Raw genomic sequence first — 20,885 nt, 5'->3', positions numbered from 1 at the left:
TTTTTTTACATGACAGGGTTTCTCTTTGTGTAGCTCTGGCTATCCTGGAACTTGCCCTGTAGACCCACCTGGCCTCGAACTCAGAGATCCACCTGCCTCTGCCTCCGGAGTGCTGGGATTAAAGACATGTTTCACCACCACCTGGCAGACCCTTGATTTTTGATAAAGAAGTCAGAAATATACAATGGAAAAAAGAAAGCATCGTCAACAAATGGTGCTGGTCTAACTGGATGTTGGTATGTTGAAGAATGCAAATAGATCGATATTTATCGCCATACATAAAACTCAAGTCCAAGGATCAAAGAGCTCAACATAAAACCAGATACACTGAGCCTGACAAAAGAGAAATGAGGAACAGTCTTGAATGAAATGGCACAGGAGACAACTTCCTGAACAGAACACCAATAGCACACGTACTAAGATCAAAAATTAATAAATGGGACTTCATGAAACTGAAAAGTTTCTGTAAAGCAAAGTACACCGTCCAATAGGACAAAATGGTAGCCCATAGAGTGGGAAAAGATTTTCACCACCTCCACATCTGACAGAGGGCTAATATTCAAAATATATAAAGAACTCAAGAAAATAGACATCAACAAACTAAATAATCCAATTAAAAAATGGGGTACACATCTAAACAGAGAATTCTCAACAGAGGAAACTCAAATGGCCAAGAAATACTTAAAGAAATACTCAGTATCTTTAACCATCAGGGACATGCAAATCAAAACAACTTTGAGATTACATCTTACACCTGTCAGAATGGCTAAGATAAAAAACACAAGTGATAGCTTATGCTGGCAAGGATGTGGAACAAGGGAAACATTCCTCCACTGCTAGAAATCAATATGGAGGTTTCTCAGAAAATTGGGAATCAATCTACCTCAAGACCAATTTATACCACTCCTGGGCACATACCCAAAAGACTACGCTCTATCCTATCACAAGGACACTTGCTCAGCTATATTAATAGCAGCTTTATTTGTAATAGCTAGAAACTGGAAATAAGCTAGATGTCCATCAACTGAAGAATGAATAAAGAAAATGAGGTACAGTTATACAATGAAGTATTACTCAGCTGTTATAAACAATGTCATCATGAAATTTGCAGGCAAATGAATGGAACTAGAAAAAAATCATCCTGAGTGAGGCAACCTAGACCCAGAAAGACCAACATGCTATACACTCACTTATAAGTGGGTATTAGCTGTAAACTAAAAGACAATCATGCTCCAGCTCACAGACCCAGAGAGGCTAAGTAACAAGGAGGGCTTAGGGAGAGACACAGGGATCCCCCAGGAAGGGAAATGGAATAGATTTTGTTGGTGGACTGGAGATGAGTAGGCATGGAAATGGGAGGGATCAAATGGTGGGGGAGTAAAAACTTGGATAAACAAATGGAATTGGGGGTTTGGGGAATGAGGTGTGTAGCAAGAGTTTTCCTGCCTGGCCCACAGTCAGGTAATCTCTATCACCCGCCAGTCCCGCAGCTGCTCAGACCCAACCAAGTAAACACAGAGACTTATATTGCTTACAAACTGTATGGCCGTGCCAGGCTTCTTGCTAACTGTTCTTATGTCTTAAACTAATCCATTTCTATAAATCTATACCTTGCCACATGGCTCGTGGCTTACCGGCATGCTGCTTGTCATGGTGGCGGCTGGAAGTGTCTCTCTGACTCAGCCTTCTACTTCCCAGAATTCTCTTCTCTGCTTGTCCCACCTATCCTTCCTGCCTGGCTACTGGCCAATCAGTGTTTTATTTACTAACCAATCAGAGCAACACATTTGACATACAGAACATCCCACAGCACTTCCCCTTTTCTTTTTTTCAAAAAGGAAGGTTTTAATCTTAACCTAGTAAAATTACATATAATTTGGGAATTTGGGCGTAGCTTCTCTTACTACTTCCTGCTGAAGGGGGGCGCTGTATCTTATGGGGATACAAAGAAAATTTTAGGATCATGGAGTAGTCCATGAGACTGTATTGTCTGAGCCAGTTGCCTTGAAACGGTTCTGGATGTTGGATCATCTGGGCCATGGTGTCATCGGAGACCTTTCAGGGGGTCTTGGCTGGTCAAACCTGATGTATCTTAATCTGGAACAAATCCATAGCCTCTGGCTTTCTGTGGAAACAAAAGCAGAGCCTCCTTTCCAAAGCAACACATCCTTACATCCAAATTTTGAAGTCAAGGTATCTTTAAAATATACATATTGGTTTAACTCAACATCTTTTATGATCAAATGTTTTTCTGCAGTTAAAAATCCCAAAGACAACACAATCCAGATTCTCTGTGTAATATTCATCTTTACGTGGCTTATTTTTATATTAATTTTACTGTCTCTTTAAAGACTTTATTTTTTAAAACTATGTATTTGCTTATATAACTGTATATATCACCTTTTTTTGTCTCTTTCAAGCCTACGTATATTTTACACACACTGTAAACTATTACATCTGAATCTGTCTTATTGTGAATCTATTGCTTTAAACTGCAGCATTTGTAAGACTGAAACAGCACTATGGCTGCTGGCTCTGCCCATCTCTTCCCAACATGGCGGTGGTATGTTTCCCACCAGCTCTGGGAGCTATCGTGGGTCTATGCTTTTATCCAAGCAGCGTGTAGCCCAGAAACCTCTTTTTTTGTTTTGTACTCGCAAAGACTAAATCCACCATGCAGCTTAATGTGCCACTTGCAGAGGCCTCATTCCCGCCATACGGCAGGTCAAGTGCCCATGCTAGGAACCCACAAGTAGCTCAAACCAGCAGCTGCTGCTCAATTGAGAGAGACAATTAGGAAGCTGTTTTTAGCTTTGTTTTAGAATCTTTTCTCAGGTTTTAGGTGGAAAGCTGAAGTGGGCGGAGCCAGCAGCCACAGTGCCAGCGCCCTTTCAGGCTTAGAAGGCTGCAGTTTAAAGCAATAGGCTCAAGCTAATATAAAAAAATAAGCCACGTAAAGATGGCTACCACACAGAGAATCTGGATTATGTTCTCTTTGATATTCGTAACTGAAGAAAAACATTTGATTACAAAAGCTGTTGAGTTATGCCAAAATGTATATTTTAAAGGTACTTTGACTTCAAAATTTGGATGTAAGGATATGTTGCTTTGGAAAGGAGACTCTGCTTTTGTTTCCACAGAAAGCCAGAGGCTATGGATTTGTTCCAGATTAAGATACATCAGGTTTGACCAGCCAAGACCACCTGAAAGGTCTCCTATGACACCAAGGCCCAGATGATCCAACATCCAGAACCGTTTCAAGGCAACTGGCTCAGACAATACAGCCTCATGGACTACTCCATAATCCTAAAATATTCTTTGTGTCCCCATAAGATACAGCGCCCCCCTTCAGCAGGAAGTAGTAAGAGAAGCTATGCCCAAATTCCCAAATATACCAAGCTGACTTTGGAGATGTGTAAAGGTTAAAACCTTCCTTTTTAAGAAAAGAAAAGGGCAAGTGCTGTGGGATGTTCTGTATGTCAAATGTGTTGCTGATTGGTCAATAAATAAATCACTGATTGGCCAGTGGCCAGGCAGGAAGTATAGGCGGGACTAACAGAGAGGAGAATTGAGAGAACAGGAAGCTGGGTGAGAGAGACACTGCCAGCCGCTGTCAGGACAAGAAAGATGTAAAGTACTGGTAAGCCACAAGCCACATGGCAAGGTATAGATTAACAGAAATGGATTAATTTAAGCTGCAAGAACAGTTAGCAAGAAGCCTGGCACGGCCATACAGTTTGTAAGCAATATAAGTCTCTGTGTTTACTTGGTTGGGTCTGAGCGGCTGTGGGTCTGGCAGGTGAGAGAGATTTGTCCTGAGGTGGGCCAGGCAGGAAAACTCTAGCAACAGAGGTGGAAACCTAGTGCAATGGAAACTCCATGGAATCTATGAGAGTAACCCTAGCAAAGACGTCTAGTAATGGGGGACAGAGAGCCTGAACCAGCCATCTTCTGTAACCAGGCAAGGGTTCAAGTGGAGGGACTGGGACACCAACCCAGGCACAAAACCTTCGACCTACAGCTTGTCCTGTCTGCAGAGTGTTCTGGGATCCAGCAGAATCCTCATCAGGGACCAGAGAGGCTTCACCCAGTAACCAATGGGAGCAGATGCAGAGTCCCACAGACAGACATTAGACAGAGCTCATGGAGTCATGGGGAGGAGGGGAAGGGAGGATCGGAGGAACAAGAGGGGTCAAGGGACACCACAAGAATACGGCCCACAGAGTCAACTGACCGAGACTCATGGGGGCTCACGGAGATCAGGGAGCCTGTAGAGGCTATGGCTGAGTAGCTTGGTGTTCTTGTGGGACTCCTAACAGTGGGAATGGGGGCGGTCACTGACTCTTTCGCCTCCTCATGGGAGACCCTTTTCCTCCTACAGCCTCCATTTGATAGTATGTGCCTGGCATTATAGTAGCATATTATGCTGTGTTTGCTTGATGTCCCTGGGGGGCCTGCTCTTTTCTGAGGGGAGACAGAGGGAGGGTGGATCTCGGGAGAAGGAAGTGGGCAGGAGGGGGGACATGGGGATGGGGGAGGAGAATCTGTGGTGGGGATTTAATATATGAGAGAAAATTTTTTTAAAAAAGTGTTAATTTGAGCCAATCAAATTTTGTAAAATTAAACATGTTGGAACAAGCTCTTAGAGGACTTGAGAAGTCAAAGAGAATCTGATATGTGAGTAGCCACTCCAAGCTTATGACAGATGCAGAATACTGTTATAACTTATAATAAGCTGTGTGTGTGTGTGTGTGTGTGTGTGTGTGTGTGTGTGTGTGTGTGACCATGCTTGTGGTATTGTATGAAGCCACTTAATTTGTCAGAGGCCCAATCAGGGCTGTGAATGCGAAGGAAGACCACCACGTGGTTGTGGAACCACAAAGGCCCCACCTCATCCTGAAATGATGGTCCTGGTTGCTTCTCTCAATGGTCCACAAGCTCACTGTGCTTGAACTTGATAAACACATTTGGTGCCAGTTCATGGGGTTGAAGGACATCTGACTCACATCCATTCCAGGCTGTGATTTCCTGCACAAGATGACACTGGATTCCCAGTTCCTTAGAGGGAAACAACATTTGAGGAAAAATTAGCTTGTTTTAATTTTAGATATGAAAAATATCTTAAGACAACTCACATCAGCTGGGGCATAGTTGGTGATATAATTTGTATAACCTATGACATAAACCCCAAATTTTTAAATGACTATATTTAAATGAATCCTTTAAGAAATGAAATACTATGTATGTTTAATATTGTACCAGGGCTATTTTGTCCTTGTTTGACCCGAATTTAACTCGCTCAAGCCTGGGAAATGAAAATATTATCATATTCGCTGAAAAGCAAGTGTTGTGTCTCCATCTCCAAGTGCTGAGTGCTGCGTGCTGATCTGGGTGTCTGGCACTCACTGATGACAGCAGATCATTTACTGGAATTTTTAAAATCATTTTAAAATCGACTATTTGATTTGCTCATTTGAGAAAATAGCCTCAGATCCTACCAGCTAGGTCCTTTGCTAGAGGAATGGAAAACAAACACACACTAGACTGTGGAGGTTCCTTCACCCTAGGGGCCAGGAGAGCAGTGATTAGAAAACAGACTGGTGTTTCCTGAATGTGCCTTGCTCCTGCTTCCCCTGCCTTCGGGGCTGGCCATCCCACCCCAACCCCTTGCCCATCACAGCTAGAGTCTTGTCAGAATCTCTGGCTCCCTCAGTCCTTTGTCTTCTTTCCTCGGGCAACTGACAAACCTGTCAATCCTGGATGGATTCAACTGGAAGCCTACGTCTCTGTGGGCACAGGAGCAAGGATCACAGGGCATGTGTGCCAGTGACGCTAGGAAGCCCTAGTTATTACCTAGTGAATTCACGTTGACACAACCTAGATCCTGTTTCTCTGGCTGGTTCTCTCTCCCATGCTCTGCAGCTGCCATTTTAGATATTCTTCGGTCTCCTGAGGCCTTTAGCCCATCCACCCCTTCCTTCATATTTGTGAAAAGTCTCAGATGGAGTCCCAGATCCTGTTGTCCAATCAGCTCAGTTTCCAGCCCCTAACAGGTTTAACTGCCACCATCTTTCTTCTCTCCTGTTAGTGATCAAAGCCCACCTAAAGCCTCTGGCTGCATAGGCGCTGGATCTGGTCTTGCCTCCCTGAACATCTTTATCCAAATGCTTGTCTTCTGTACCCTCAGGCTCCTCCTGTCTTCACTGTCAACACTTATGTGCTCAACTAAACCATCTTAGGAGAAAAAAAAAATCCTTCCTCTCATCTCACCTGTCCACATTTCCCTTCTTTCTACTTCCAATCCAATGTCTTGAGAACTTGTTCTAAACTCCTTGTTCAGCTGCCTCTCCTCCACTCCTCTTCTTATCCCAAGACACCTGTACCCCATCACCATCATTCCCTTGACATACCTGTGTACAGTATTCATAGACATCTGCCTTCATCCCAAATGGAGCAGGTCTTTATCTAGCCACCCTGCCACATTTGGCATGCTTACAATTAATTACCTTTTGGAAGAACTCTTGACCCTCTGTCATACAGTGTCAATGGGACACCTCATTATCCCCTCAGACCCAGCTGTGTCTGATGCCTCATCTGCCTTTCCCACTGATGTAGTGGCTGTCCAATTCTCTTTTGACTGACTCTGCATGGCACATTCTACCTGTCTCTTACTTCACCCCTGCTTCCGTGTGCCCAAGGACTTCCCGTGGACCCCTGGTATAAAATCTAGGGGATGTCAATAAACCTGACAGTGCAGAGGCATCAACACCCTACTCAGTGGAACACAGAAGTCAGCGGACAAACTGACTCCGCCCCCTTCCCTGGAGTCCACCTTCAAGACAGCTGTGGCAGGAGCCAAGCAGTGGCCACTCCTATTGGCCCCTCCCTTCCCTGGCATCTTAGCATGACTGAAGAACTAGTCCCTGAGGTTTTGCTTCAGACTGGACTCTATGGATTCTGGGAAAGGCATATTCTGGACAACACTTCACCAAGGGCTCCTCCTCCTCCCTCATTCCTACAGCTGCTCCTTTTGAGTCCCCATTGGAGTTCCTCTTTTCAGTAGCTTTCATGGGCGTCCTTCTGGGACTTTCTTTAGGTGTTCTTGTTTACTTTCAGGACTTTGACTATTTGTTTTAACTGTCCTGTATTCCAGTCCTGGATACCTGTGACAGAGACATCTTGTGTTCTCTGTTACTCCTCTGAGTAACAGAATCCCTGGGGTTCGGCCAGGCACACGATTGCCCCAGATTGCCGTTAGACATGGCTTGTGACTAAGTTGGCAGTGGTATGTGTAACCTCTAAGCCATGCTTTTCATCAAGAAGTCTTTTCCTTTCCTCTGGCTCCCCCAAATTCATGGGTGGCATATTTTAGACAAGTAAAGAGGGCAGCACCCTGGCAATAATGCAGAAACAAAACAGTGAGAAACTGCCCCGGATACTGAGGAGCCACCATACTGTCCAAGGGCAGCCCATACTCAGACAGCGCCTCATGACTGCTGTCAGTGACCCGGCTTTCTGTTACCCCAGCCCCAACTGATCCATCAATTGCCCAATAGACATCTCTCCTTAGTTCTGTTAGTCAGCCTGGGTTAGCTTGGCCCTACCCCAACTTGTGGTAGAACATTATTTTAAGGTGTGTTACTTTTGTTTATGCTGTCTTTGTTTAACTCTGTGAAGCTGTGTTACTGTGCCTGTCTAAAACAACTTATGGTCTAATAAAGAACTGAACGGCCAATAGCAAGGCAGGAGAAAGGATAGGTGGGGCTGGCAGGCAGGGAGAATATATGGGAGGAGAAAAGAAGAGTAGCCAGAGGAGGAGGAGGACTCCAGGGGCCAGCCACCCAGCTAGCCATGGAGTAAGAGTAAGATTAGAACAGGAAAAGCCCAGAGGCAAAAGGTAGACAGGATAATTTAAGTTAAGGAAAGCTGGCTAGCAACAGGCCAAGCTAAGGCCTGACATTTATAATTAAGAACAAGCCTCTGTGTGTGATTTATTTGGGAGCTGGGTGGTGCCCCCCAAAAAAGAGCAAAAACAAACAACAACAACTCATCTTCCTTCATTGCCTCCTTCAACTTCCTTCCATGTCCTTGATACACAACGACGTGTCCTTTAGCAGGGCTTATGGGTATGTCCAGGGGAACCCCACTTGAAGCCCATTACTCTTTATTATTAAGAACACCCCCTTTCACTCTCAGAAGTGTCCTGATTTAGATGGTGGATGCCTATTAGGCTGCTCATGAGCCAGCCTCACACGGTATCTCTCTCATGGCTAATGTTTATTTATTGTGATCTCTTAACTAAAAACTGGTCATGTGGGGCAGCGGAGATAGCTCACTCTGGAAAGTGCTTGCCTTGGAAACAGAAGGATCTTAGAGCCCTCAGAATCCAGCTTAACAAAGAGAAGCTGGGTATGACATCACACACCTGCAATCCCAGCGCTGGGGAGGTAGAGACAGGCTGATACCTAGGGGTTCAACACACACACACACACACACACACACACACACACACACACCCCTGATGTATGTTCTTTGACCTTGTGGCCTTTGCACGTGGCACTTACTTGACATCCTGGCCTTCTTAAGGCTGGTCCTGACTTCAATCTTATACTTTAGGTATTGCTATGGGAGAGGCCGGCATTCATATATCAGTCCTGATCTTCAGAATATGACCTTATTTAGAAATAGGATTTTTTTTTATGGAGGTAATCAGGTCAAATGCAGTCATTAGGGTGGGGCCCTAATTTAAAATTGCTGTCTTCCTAAAAGTAGGGGCGTTGTGAGACAGACACATGTGTGTGCTGTGTGTGTTGTGTACGAATGAAGACAGAGATCAGAATGGTATGTCTATAGGCCAAGGAACATCAGAAATGGCCATCAGATCAGCAGTGGAAACTGAGCAGGCACAGAACAGATTCACTTACAGCCCTCAGAAGTGACCAAGTCCCCCCACACCCAGAGTTTGGAATTCTGGTCTCCAGAACTTAAGGCAGTGGATATCTGTTGCTTCAGCCACCTGCTTTGTGGTATTTGTTAGGGTGATCTCAGAAAACCAATGAGGGTCTGTTTAAATGCCTTTCCCTTCCCAGGAGTCCCTCCCTGACCCCTCTCCCCTCATCCACTCTTGGGTTAGATGCTCTCATGTACCTAAGGTTACTGGAAGCTGTGAAATATCTCAGCCCCTCCAGGCTTAAACTCTACCCAGCCATTTAACAAGTAGCTTCAGAATAAAACAGTTCAAACATGAAGGAAGAACAGTGGGCTGTTTGTTTCTAGCATGACGTCAAGAAGCGTTTCCAACTTGCTTCCCTTGACAAAAGTGAACTTTGCTTTGACCCCATCCGACACGCCAAAGAAAACTTTGCTGACCTTCTTTACTGATTAGCAGGCCACATGATAAGGACAAACATGGCTTTATAGGGTGGAGTGTTCAACTATGAAAAAGTGGGTGCTGTCACTGTGTCGCCTTGGAGAACAGCTCAGTCAAGTGCCATGGCATAGAGACTTACAGAATCGTAACTATTCTCATATTCCATCCAGAAGTATTTAACCACCCCCTCCTCTTCAGTTCAGGCTCATGAACTGCTGCTGTCTATGGGTGTTTTGGTCCCTCCTTCCATTCATATGTCCAGGTGCTTTGGATCATGAAGATAGTGGTCATAAAAGGATCATAACCCTTATAAAAAGAGACTCTAGATAGCTATCATGTGACTAGATTGTAGTTGGTTTTTTTTACTCTTTGCTCGTAGGGGGCACACCAATCAGCTCCCAAATAAATACATGGAGACTTATTCTTTTTTTATTTTTTTGAGACAGAGTGTTTCTGTGTAGCTTTGGCACCTTTCCTGGAAGTCACTCTGTAGCCCAGGCTGGCCTCGAACTCACAGAGATCTGCCTGGCTCTGCCTCCCGAGTGCTGGGATTAAAGGCAAGCACCACCACTGCCCAGCTTGAAGACTTATTCTTACTTACGAATGCCTAGCCTTAGCTTGGCTTATTTCTAGCCAGCTTTTCTTAAATTATCCCATCTACCTTGCCTCTGGACTCTTACCTTTCTCTACTCTATCTGTCTTTCTTTACTTCGAATTCCATTGCTGGCTTGTGTAGCGGGTGAATGGCCCCTGGTATCCTCTCTCCTCCTTTTCTTCCCTTCTCCTCTCTCTTCTATTCATTCTCTCTGCCTGCCAACCCTGTCTGTTTCTCTCTCCTGCCTAGCTATTGGCCATTCAGCTCTTTATTAGACCAATCAGGTGTTTTAGACAGGCAAAGTTACACAGCTTTACAGAGTTAAACAAATGCAGCATAAAAGAATGCAACACATCTTTACATCATTAAACAAATACTCCACAGCATAAAAGAATGCAACACATCTTTAACTAATATTCCACAACATTAGATGGTATATCGGTTTCATGGAACAGCAAAGAAAACAGTTGAGATGTACAGTGCTAGCAGATTTCCAAACCATCAAGGTGCATGAAAGCAGACAGAACAGAAGGGATTATATAGCCCCTGTGTAGGAAATGTTTAGAAAAAGCAAAGGAATCCAGAGTGACATAAACACACCAGAGGCTGACTAGGGTGAGGGTGAGGGTGGGTAAAGTATGTATGGCAAGGAACAGCACCAAGGCTGTGGGAAGTACAAGGAAACTGTGGATAAGGGGTGTATGATTATGCTGATGGCTTCAACGGTGCTTGCACTACCACAAATTGAAACTTTGTATACCTTGTATGTGAACAGTTCATTACACACCAGTTATATCTCAGTAAAGTTGGGAGTGTGTGTGTGTGCGTGTACGTGTGCATGTGTGTGTGTTGCTAAGACTCAAACTTAGGGCATCAAATATGATTGAAAACATTCTACCAGTGAATTACATCACCAGCCTTCAATAGAGTGCTCCCTTCCTCTTCCTCTTCCTTTTCCTCCTCCCCCCTCTCTCTTTCTTTTTCTTCCCTTCCCAGGGTTTTATACTTTAGAGCAGGAGCCCAGGTTGTCCCAAAACTGTGTAGCCAAGGCTAGCCTTGAAGTCACCATAATCCTGCTATCTTAGCCTCCCAGGTGCTAGGATGGTAAGTGCAAGCCGCCACGCTAGGCTCAGCTTTGGGTGGCTCGGCAGTTCGGAGCACTGAATGCTCTTCCAAGGGATGTAGGTTCAATTCTCAGAACCCACATGCAGACAAAATACCCGCTAAAACAAACTAGTGACGTACAATAAAGTGGTACATAAATTTGGCTCTCTGAGCTGGGAATCTTAGATTTTCGTGTAGAAGTGCTGGTGTACAAAGACTGGTCTCAATCATCCAGGAACACTTTGCACTTCCCATTAAAAAAAAAAACAAATCCCAACTCCTGGAGAGGTTTATGTCATAGACGAAAGAGAATGCATCTACAAAGTTGGCCACATGACAAAGCTCAGCACAGGCACAGCTGTGTCTAACCCACAGGTCTCCCTACCCAGCTGGCCACGGTGGTAGAATGCTCCACTCCGAACACAGTGCTCCAGTGTCGCCGCGCACTGCTAACTTACCTGAGCTCCGATACACAGACCAGCCTAATTTCAACACAGGCAGAGAACACGCTAATAACTCCAAAGACCCATTTGCTTTCGGGAAAGGTGAAATTTTCTGTACTTAGAATCGCTTCTTCACCTGGTTAAGGAAATACTTGCATGAGGAAAGAAAATGGCCCAAAGGGAGTGGTGCTTTTAGGAGGTGTGGCCTTGTTGAAGGAGGTGTGGCCTTATTGAAGGAGGTGTGGCCTTGTTGAAGGAGGTGTGGCCTTGGAGGAAGTGTGTCACTGTGGGGGTGGGCTTTGAGGTCTCTTTTCTCAAGCTCGACTCAGTGTGACAGTCAGTAGACTTCCGGCTGCCTTTTGGTTAAGATGTAGCCAGCACTGTTTCTGCCTGCGCACCACCATGCTCCCTGTCATGGTGATAACAGACTGAACCTCTGAAACTATAAGCCACCACCTCAATTAAACGTTTTCTTTGCAAGAGTTGTGTCTCTTCACAGCAATAAAAAACCCCAAGGCACTGCGCAAGTCACTAAAAAGGGGAAGACGGTAATTCAGCTGTCACAGTTTTTGTCCTGACAAATTTCATGCCTGAGCATAAAGATGATGTTAAATCACGTGACTAGGATATCTGTTCTTCCAAGCTTTCCTTGTTTGGGATTTTCATGTGAGTCCCCTTTGGTGAAATCCAGAAGGTGAGACCTGGAGGAGAGAGCAGTGTGGGGTGCTGACTTACCAGAGGGCCAGCTCAAACTCCGGGAGAGACGAGTAGCTGGCCAGGTAGGTGCCACAGTAGCTGAAGCAAAGTAAAGTGTAGTCCAGGAGGATGTTGCCTAAAATACAGAACCCATGACAAGGACTTGACTGTCACATCCAGATGATCTCACAGCCTCGCAGAATGCTTCCCTTTCCTAGTGCTTTGCATGTACCTCTAAAGTACTTTGTCAGGAAGTGAGCAACCTCCTGGCCAGTGTCTAAGATTGTGAACAGAAAAGTTAAGAACCATTTTAGACCATTTTTTATGCTTTTGTTGGCGATGATTCTGTCTTGTTTTCTTTCAAACAGGGTCTTCCTATGTAGTTGAGGTTAGCTTCAAATTCATGATTCCCCTGCCTCTGTCTCTCAAGTGCTAGGATTATAGGCTTACTCCACCACACTCACTAAAATCCATTTTTATTAAGACCATTATGTCATTATCTTTAGACTTTGGTGCAGTACTGAGCAAACCATGTCATAATGTCCCAGCCTGATTTGAAATGAATGTCTCTTAATGTCTTGTAAATATGAGACATTGGGATTAGAACAGTTTTATTCAAACTTCAAGTGTCTTAGGAGGTTGTAATAATTCTAGCCAATATTTTAAATGGGTGTTATAAATAAGGATTTATAAATCCTTAGGCCATATCTTGCCCTCAACTCAGTTTCTTCCAGTTCTTAGAACAACTTTCTTTATATGTCTAGCTGAAGAAATGCAGCATTGCTTTAAAAGTCTTAGCAAAAAGATGTCTGCAAGGTGGCTCTTGGGGAAGCTGGGTGAGGAACAGGCTTATTTCTGTCTTGCAGGACAGGGCTAATTTCCTCCTCACCAGCTTGTCCTTAGTGTAGTTGCACAGGCCCAAGGTCAGCCTTGATATTAGTACCTGATTGTTTTGAGTATTCTAGTGACTGTTTCAGTTTTTACAATTCTCATTGTGTGTGTGTATGTGTGTGTGTGTGTCTGTGTGTGTGTGTGTCTGTGTGTGTGGTGTGTCTGTGTGTGTGTGTGTCTGTGTGTGTGTGTGTGGTGTGTGTGTGTGTGTGTCTGTGTGTGTGTGTGGTGTGTGTGTGTGTGTCTGTGTGTGGTGTGTGTGTGTGTCTGTGTGTGTGTGTGTGGTGTGTGTGTGTATGTGTGTGTGTGTCTGTGTGTGTGTGTGTGGTGTGTGTGTGTGTGTGTCTGTGTGTGTGTGTCTGTGTGTGTGTGTGTATGTGTGTGTGTGTGTGGTGTCATGTGGTATGATGTGTGTGTGTGTCTGTGTGTGTGTGTCTGTGTGTGTGTGTGTGTATGTGTGTGTGTGTGTGTGGTGTCATGTGGTATGATGTGTGTGTGTGTGTCTGTGTGTGTGTGTGTGTGTGTGGTGTGTGTGTGTCTGTGTGTGTGTCTGTGTGTGTGTGTGTGTCTGTGTGTATGTGTGTGTGTGTGTGTGTGTGTGTGTGTGTGTGTGTGGTGTGTGACATGCTTGCAGATGCCTGCAGAGGCCAGAGGAAGCTGTCAGATCTCCTTCAGCTGGAATTACAGGTGGCTGTGAACTTGTGGGTGCTGGGATCAACTCGGGTCCTCTGCAGGAGCAGCAGGTGCTCTTAACTGCTGTCTCATCTCTCCAGCTCCGTACTTCTCATGTTAAACTGACTACAGTATATCCTTAAAGTGTGACTTTGTCATTAAATTTATTCAGCATGGCCTAGTCAACAAAAAATGTATTTATTGAGCATGTTATGAAAAAATAAATATTCTGTGGGATGAGACCTTAATACAAATATTTTATATAATTTCTTTACTTTTTCTATCATCATCAACATTAACATCAAGTAAGTTCTAATTGTCACATAATATTATAAATGTTATTATACATTCAAAAGTTTTAAATATATGATATTTTGAAAATAATTTTTAGAAGGCTAGAGAGAAAAATATGTATTTTTGTGACCCTAACATCAAGTTTGATAAACTTCTTCCTGCTGTTTCTTTTTTTTTCCTTTCAGACAGATTCTCATGTAGCCCAGGCTGGCCTTGCATTGACTATGTAGCTGAGGATGTCCTCCTGTCTCTTCCTCCCCTGTGGTGGGATTACAGGTGTGCATTACTGTGCTCAGTTTCCTTCTACTATGTGTTTACACGTAAAAATACATGCGCATAAACTTCCTGTAAATATAACTTCACAATTTATAGTTGTAATAAGTATTGACTATCATGTACAAAATGCTCCATTTAAAAATATAATTTAGATCACATACAGTGTTCTATCTTATTGGCTTCCTTGTTTACATCACATTAAGCACTTTATCATGTTCTTAATATTTCTTTAAAATTTTGGTTTGTAATGCTTGCAATAATAACCCTGCATGGGATCTTTAACATATTTACCATTGTTCATATACCAGGGCTGTGGGCTGTTGTCTTTACAATTATGATAATACTTTTATCTCCTGTGCACAAAAATGTATAACCATATTTCAGGCCACAGCATTTCTTAAAATTGAGTTCTAATTCTCACAGTGGCCCCAGAAAGGGCTCTATCAGTTTATGTTCCCACTGCCAGCAAGCAAGAGGCTACCAATTTCTCCACACTCTGACGGGCTCCGAAAAACTGAACCCAACTGACAGAAACGTAGGCCCTGAATTTACACCACACTACAAAACTGTCACCTATGTTGTTACTGTGCATGCGTGTGTGTGTGTGTGTGTGTGTGTGTGTGTGTGTGTGTGTGTGTATGAGCACGGGCCTATCGGAGGGCACCTGGACGGGGTCTCTTTCTTTCTTCCTGCTTCCATGTGGGTGCTGGAGTTTCAGTTCTGCCTAGCAGGGTGTGTGAAGCAAGAACTTTTATCTGCTGAGCCATCTTGCTGGCCCTAAGCTACATTTTTTTTTAAACAAATATTAAGTCAGATCATCTTAACCGATCGTTTACGTCTGGGAAAGCTCCTTGTCATTGATTCCCACGAGATGTCAATCTTTTTCTTACTGCTTCATAAACGCTGTGAGGACGTTTGATTATATTTTTCCCCATCTATTTTCCTCATTCTGTTATTTGCATGCTAATTTTTGTGATCCATCTGGTCTTTTACATTTGTAGTAAATAAGCCAATCCTTTTAAATAGTGTACTAGGTTCTTCCCCGCCCTGAAATAATGGAGTCCTACTATATTTTCTACTACTTCTCAAGTGAGTTTGCTTCTTGTTGAATCCTGTCTTCATGGAATATGTGTAATGATATGCAGGATGTCTATCTTGACACATTAGTTCAAATATTCAAATATTTTTCTAAAGATCACTGCTGAACAATCCATGTCCCCTGGAGTGTGAGTTTCTTCACCATAGACCTCACTTTTCTGGATCTAGCCTTCTTCACACCGCCACTGATATGGGGGTCCCCAGGGAAACCTTACTCTCCTAAATCCCTGAGCCTCGTGATGTTACAAAGACCCTCTCTGCCTCGACACCTCCTTCTTTTGTTTCAGAAACACTTTGGAATTATTCAAGTACTCCCTACTCTCTAAAACAATGAGCCCATGAGTGAGTTTCTGTGACAAATATTAGAAATATATTTATTTATAACAATAATGATTTCTATCCTGGAATGTCTCTTTGGAATTATATATTTAAATATATTGTATAACTATTTATTTAATGTATATTTAAGTCTGGGTCACTGAAATGTCTGAATTATTTTTAAGTATTTAATCTACTTGTATGGGCATTTATTCTGAAACTAGTATCTTGCTAAGCATTCCTTCTTAACTACTAGCAGACTATTGCATCACCCATAATTTTCTTTCCTACAGCTATACATTTTTGTTAACTATTTTACTGTATTGGTTAGATCTTCTGGTTGATACTAAATGACATTGATGTTAACGGTTATCCTTGATGATTTGTTTTTATTGTGAATTCTTCTAGGGATTCGTTATGCAATATGGATATTGTCTACTAGTTTGAATCAACATCCAATTGCTTGCCCTGTGCATTTTTGAGGGAGTGGTTGTTTCTTTTTAACTTGCCTAGGCTGGTCTCCAGCTCATGGGCTCAAATGAGCCTCCCTTTGCAGCCTTTAATTTTCTGGGTGCATAGGTGAGTGCTACCACAGCAGGCCGATTCTGGCCTTTTGGGTAGTTTCTGAGGCAGCATCAGTGTTGGCAGGAAGCACAGCTAGTCAGAAGGCTATTGCCTACTCAATGAAACCTGTGGTGGTCAGCTTGGCCCCTTCTACTTAAAACAATCCTTCCATAATCTAAACCACCTTCATTCGTAAGAACTAGATTTGCTCACATAAAAACATTCTTCAGCTGCCAGGTGTGGTGCTGTACCCCTTTAATCCCAGGTCTCAGGTAGTAGAGGCAGGTGGATCTCTGAGTTCGAGGCCAGCCTGGTCTACAGAGTTCCAGGACAGTCAAGGCAGAAACCCTGTCTCAAAACAAAACAAAAACAAAAAACCCAAACAAACAAACAAACAAGAAGTCCTTCAGTTCCGGGGTGGGAGGGCAGTATGGGGAGGGTCTCCCAGATACCTTTTAATTTGCCTTTTCTGGACAGTGCAGGAAAGCTGTATATGTAGATGACGGGCTTTAGTCTGCGGTCAGAGAAAGCCACAACTTCACCAGGAACGTTAGTTGCCACAACACCCACAATTCCATTAATACACTGGAGTACAGTCTTCTTCTTGGTGTCAAGGTTAATGAATATTACGAAGTTCCCAGAAGGGTAGCAGATGGTGTGGTCATTGACAAAATGAACATTCTGACTAGGGAATCCTTGCACCCATCTTTGAGAAAAGAGAGATCGCCATCAGTATAATACATTCGCTTTTCCTTTTTAACACAGCAACTAGAAAACCATCAAAGTCTCTGAAATACATCTGTTCCATTTTTAACGCCCTTTCTGCTCCAATCACTCAGATAAACACATATGCTCACTGTGAGACCAATATGAGTGATTGAACTATAGAAATTTAAAAATCAATACGTCTTGGGCCAGTGAGGTGTTCTTTAGGTAAAAAAGAGAGCTTGCAGAAAACAATGTATCCAGGGCTCCTTTCTTTTAACTGTTTTTTGTTTTTTTTTTTTAAACTAAATAAAATAAAATAAAAAGCCAACTAAACAAATAAAAACCCCTTTGAGCAGGACAGCATGCGCTCTCGTTGTAAGCCACATAAGCTGCTTTGTAGTTCACACACGTGAAGAACATGGGGCCCTGTTTTAGACCTAAAAATACAAATAAACGCAGGAAACAAAAGGATGTGAAATCTCCGGGAACAAAGGGGTTAGAACATGAAAGGTACATTTTAGGTGAGGTTTGTGCGGTAGTTATATAGTGGAAGGGACGTCTGGGATAAGGAAAATTCCATTTTATTTAAATATTAAGGATACATTTGAAAATAGTGGAAAGAGAGTGAAGGACAACAGGTTTCCTGAGTCCCCTCACGAAACGGAAGCGCACGGCAGTGAAAGAGCACGCTGAATCGCAAGCAACACCCCAGAACGTGGAAGGAAACAAAGGTCTTGTTATACGTCTTTCAGATTTCTAAGCGCCAGCACCACTGCGCATAAATCCGGAGAGAAAACGGGGGAGTAGGAAGAGACCCATGGGCCCTCAGATGATAGGAATCGCCTAAGGCCACGCGGATGAAGAGAGGGGCAGAAGAGGCAGGAGCCGCGGGTCAGAACGTGCAGGGGATACCGAGGCGGGAAAAGGGTGCAGGAACAAAGGGCGGACGAAAGAAATACTGGGCAAACAAGTGAGGGTCCCTGTAGCAGGACAGCGGTGTGGTGGCGTGGGAAACTGAGGGGCGGTCATCCGGGGAGGGGGCCCAGGGGCCGGACAGAAGAGGCTGCTCAGAGGTTGGGAGGGGAGGTGGAGAAGCAGAGCGAGTCTGCAGGAGGGACGGAGGGGTGGGGGTGGCGGCAGGGTTTTCCTGAAGCCCCCCGCATCCGCGATGCCGCACCTCACCGACAGGGAGGCACCGGCGAAGTACGTGGGGGCATCTTCGCGCTCCCGGCTTTGAGCCATGCCCACTCAGTCCTCAGCCCACTCCGGGCTGCAGCCGTTACTCCGTGCTCCGGCCGGGTCGGGCTCAGCGCCCGCGGAGACGCCACTGTTTACATCCGTATCCCGGAGACCGGGAAGCCCGCGCCTATTGGCTGGAGGACCACGGACGCGAGGGTGGGACTCCTGCATGTGGAGGCTGGAGTGGCTCAGTATTAATACATGCCAAAGCAGCTCTTAATTTTGCGTGCTGCCCCGGCCACGTTGCTCCTAGCGACACACCGGAAATATTTTATTTATTTCCCTGGCTGCCTGAGTCCGCTTTCCACCTAAAGAAAGTGAGAAGCAGGAACTTGCCTACGATTGCAGAATCCATGGGCTGAAGGTCAAGTCAGAATCCAAAGTGCCAAGGGTTCAATGGCTGTGTAACACTTCAGGTGGCCCCTCTGATAGCTCAAGGAGGCAGACGGAAGTAATCTGGTGAATGATAGGCCCGGATCCTCTCCCCTCATTCTCTCTCTCCTCCTCCTATCTAATCCTCTTCCTTCCTGGGGCTTCTTCCTCCTTTCTCCAGCTCTTTCCTTCCCACCCGGTCACTGTGAACCTAAAACGTAAACAAAACCAAACCAAAACAGAAGTTCTCCAAAGAAAATAACATATATTTGGGAATGGCAGAGCTTGGTCCCGGGGAACACGAAGCTGTGTTACAGCTCTGGGAAAGGGCTTCCCCAGTGGAAGTGTTACAGCTCTGTTGGGAAAGGCACCCTGGCAATCAGGAACCAAGGAAAGTCATACCACACAACACACCTCATACAAGAGATTGATCGGGAGGGAAAATCCCAGGAGCGCTGCTGCCTCTGCTAGAGTTTCGTAGGGTTTGGAGCTTTTCAGGGTGGCCTGGGATTGGTAGGAATTTTGTGGCCTGATCTTGGGGCAAGCTCAGGGATGAGTGGGATTCTTTTTCTTGGCCCCAGTCTTGGTCTTCGGGTCAAATCAAGGTTTGGGTGTTCTATGGTGGTATTTTAAATGTACTGGAATGTGATTTTAATTGTATGTTAATAAATAAAGTTGCCCGGGGGTCAGAGCTATTAGAGCCATAGCAAGAGTGTGGCGGTGGTGGCGCATACCTTTAATCCCAGCACTTGGTAGACAGAGCTAGGTAGATCTTTGTGTGTAAAAGGATACAGCCAGTATTGGAGACACTCACCTTTAATCTCAATCCCAACCATAGAAGACCTGGAAGTCTTTACAGACAGGCAGTGATGAGGCATGGGTTTACAACCAATGAGAAGGCAGAACTGAAAGTCTTTATAAAGACAAACACACAGGAAGTAGGTTCTTTTTGGAGAGCTCTCTTGGCTGAAGCAGGAAGGGTAAGGCTCTTAGTTCTGACCTCTTGGCTTTCTTCTCTGAATCAGCTCTGTGTTTCTTATTTAATAAGACGGTTGGTTACATCTACATTGTTCGTTCCTCGGCCTTGATCTCGGGGTCAAGTCAGCATATTTTTCCCCCTGGCCGGTTTACCTTACAGTAATAAACTATGGGTGTGTTCAAATAGGTTGAAGCAAGGGCAAGTTTTAAAGAGAAAAACAAGGAAGAGTATATAAAGTATTTGAAGCAATAATCCACGGCAACAATGTTTAATAACAAGAATGATGAGGTAGGACAGAAAGATGGGAAACTATGGAGCCATGGGAAAGGAAAGGGCCCTCTAATCCGAGTCTGGCAGCTGAGAACCAAACATTCCAACCCATTAGCATTTGTGTGTTTTTTTTTAAAAATTTTTTTATTTTATTTTATTTTATTTTACAATACAATCCAGTTCTACATATCAGCCACGGATTCCCTTGTTCTACCCCTCCCGCCCCCCTCACCTTCCCCCTAGTCCACCCCCCATTCCCACCTCCTCCAGGGCAAAGCCTCCCCCGAGGACTGAGATCAACCTGGTAGACTCAGTCCAGGCAGGTCCAGTCCCCTCCTCCCAGGCCGAGCCAAGCGTCCCTGCATAAGCCCCAGGTTTCAAACAGCAATGAGCACAGTACCTGATCCCACTGCCTGGATGCCTCCCAAACAGATCAAGCCAATCAACTGTCTCAACCATTCAGAGGGCCTGATCCAGTTGGGGACCCCTCAGCCATTGGTTCATAGTTCATGTGTTTCCATTCGTTTGGCTATTTGTCCCTGTGCTTTATCCAACCTTGGTCTCAACAATTCTCGCTCATATAAATCCTCCTCTTTCTTGCTAATTGTACTCCTGGAGCTCCACCTGGGGCCTAGCCGTGGATCTCGCATCCCAGATCCCTCAGTCATTGGATGGGGTTTCTAGCACGACAATTAGGGTGTTTGGCCATCCCATCACCAGAGTAGGTCAGTTCGGGCTGTCTCTCGACCATTGCCAGCAGTCTATTGTGGGGGTATTTTTGTGGATTTCTGTGGGCCTCTCTAGCACTTTGCTTCTTCCTATTCTCATGTGATCTTCATTTACCATGGTCTCCTATTCCTTGTTCTCCCTCTCTATTCTTGATCCAGCTGGGATCTTCCGCTCCCCCAAGCTCTCTTTCCCTTGACCCTCGCCCTTCATTTCCCCCACTCATGTCCAGGCTGTTCATGAAACCACATATAAAACCCCACACATTAA

General features: G+C 44.5%; 1 protein-coding gene across 1 annotated transcript in view; it reads right to left on the bottom strand.

Moving 5' to 3' along the window:
* The window catches only part of Cfap43 (cilia and flagella associated protein 43), a 106,797-nt gene extending 88,446 nt beyond the window's left edge, over positions 1 to 18,351 (bottom strand). Inside the window, exons 1-4 of the mRNA XM_059256700.1 lie at positions 18,207 to 18,351; positions 16,774 to 17,027; positions 12,248 to 12,344; positions 4,891 to 5,058 (exon numbers count right to left, since the gene is read on the bottom strand). Of these exons, the coding sequence (XP_059112683.1) occupies positions 4,891 to 5,058; positions 12,248 to 12,344; positions 16,774 to 17,027; positions 18,207 to 18,271 (584 nt within the window). The 5' untranslated portion in view covers positions 18,272 to 18,351. The remainder of the gene's footprint in view (positions 1 to 4,890; positions 5,059 to 12,247; positions 12,345 to 16,773; positions 17,028 to 18,206) is intronic.
* Positions 18,352 to 20,885: the final 2,534 nt, after the last annotated feature.

The sequence above is a fragment of the Peromyscus eremicus genome, chromosome 1, assembly GCF_949786415.1.
Source record: "Peromyscus eremicus chromosome 1, PerEre_H2_v1, whole genome shotgun sequence".
NCBI lineage: Eukaryota > Metazoa > Chordata > Mammalia > Rodentia > Cricetidae > Peromyscus > Peromyscus eremicus.
Note: the sequence above shows the minus strand (reverse complement) of the source record. Positions and strands in the feature narration are given on the sequence as shown.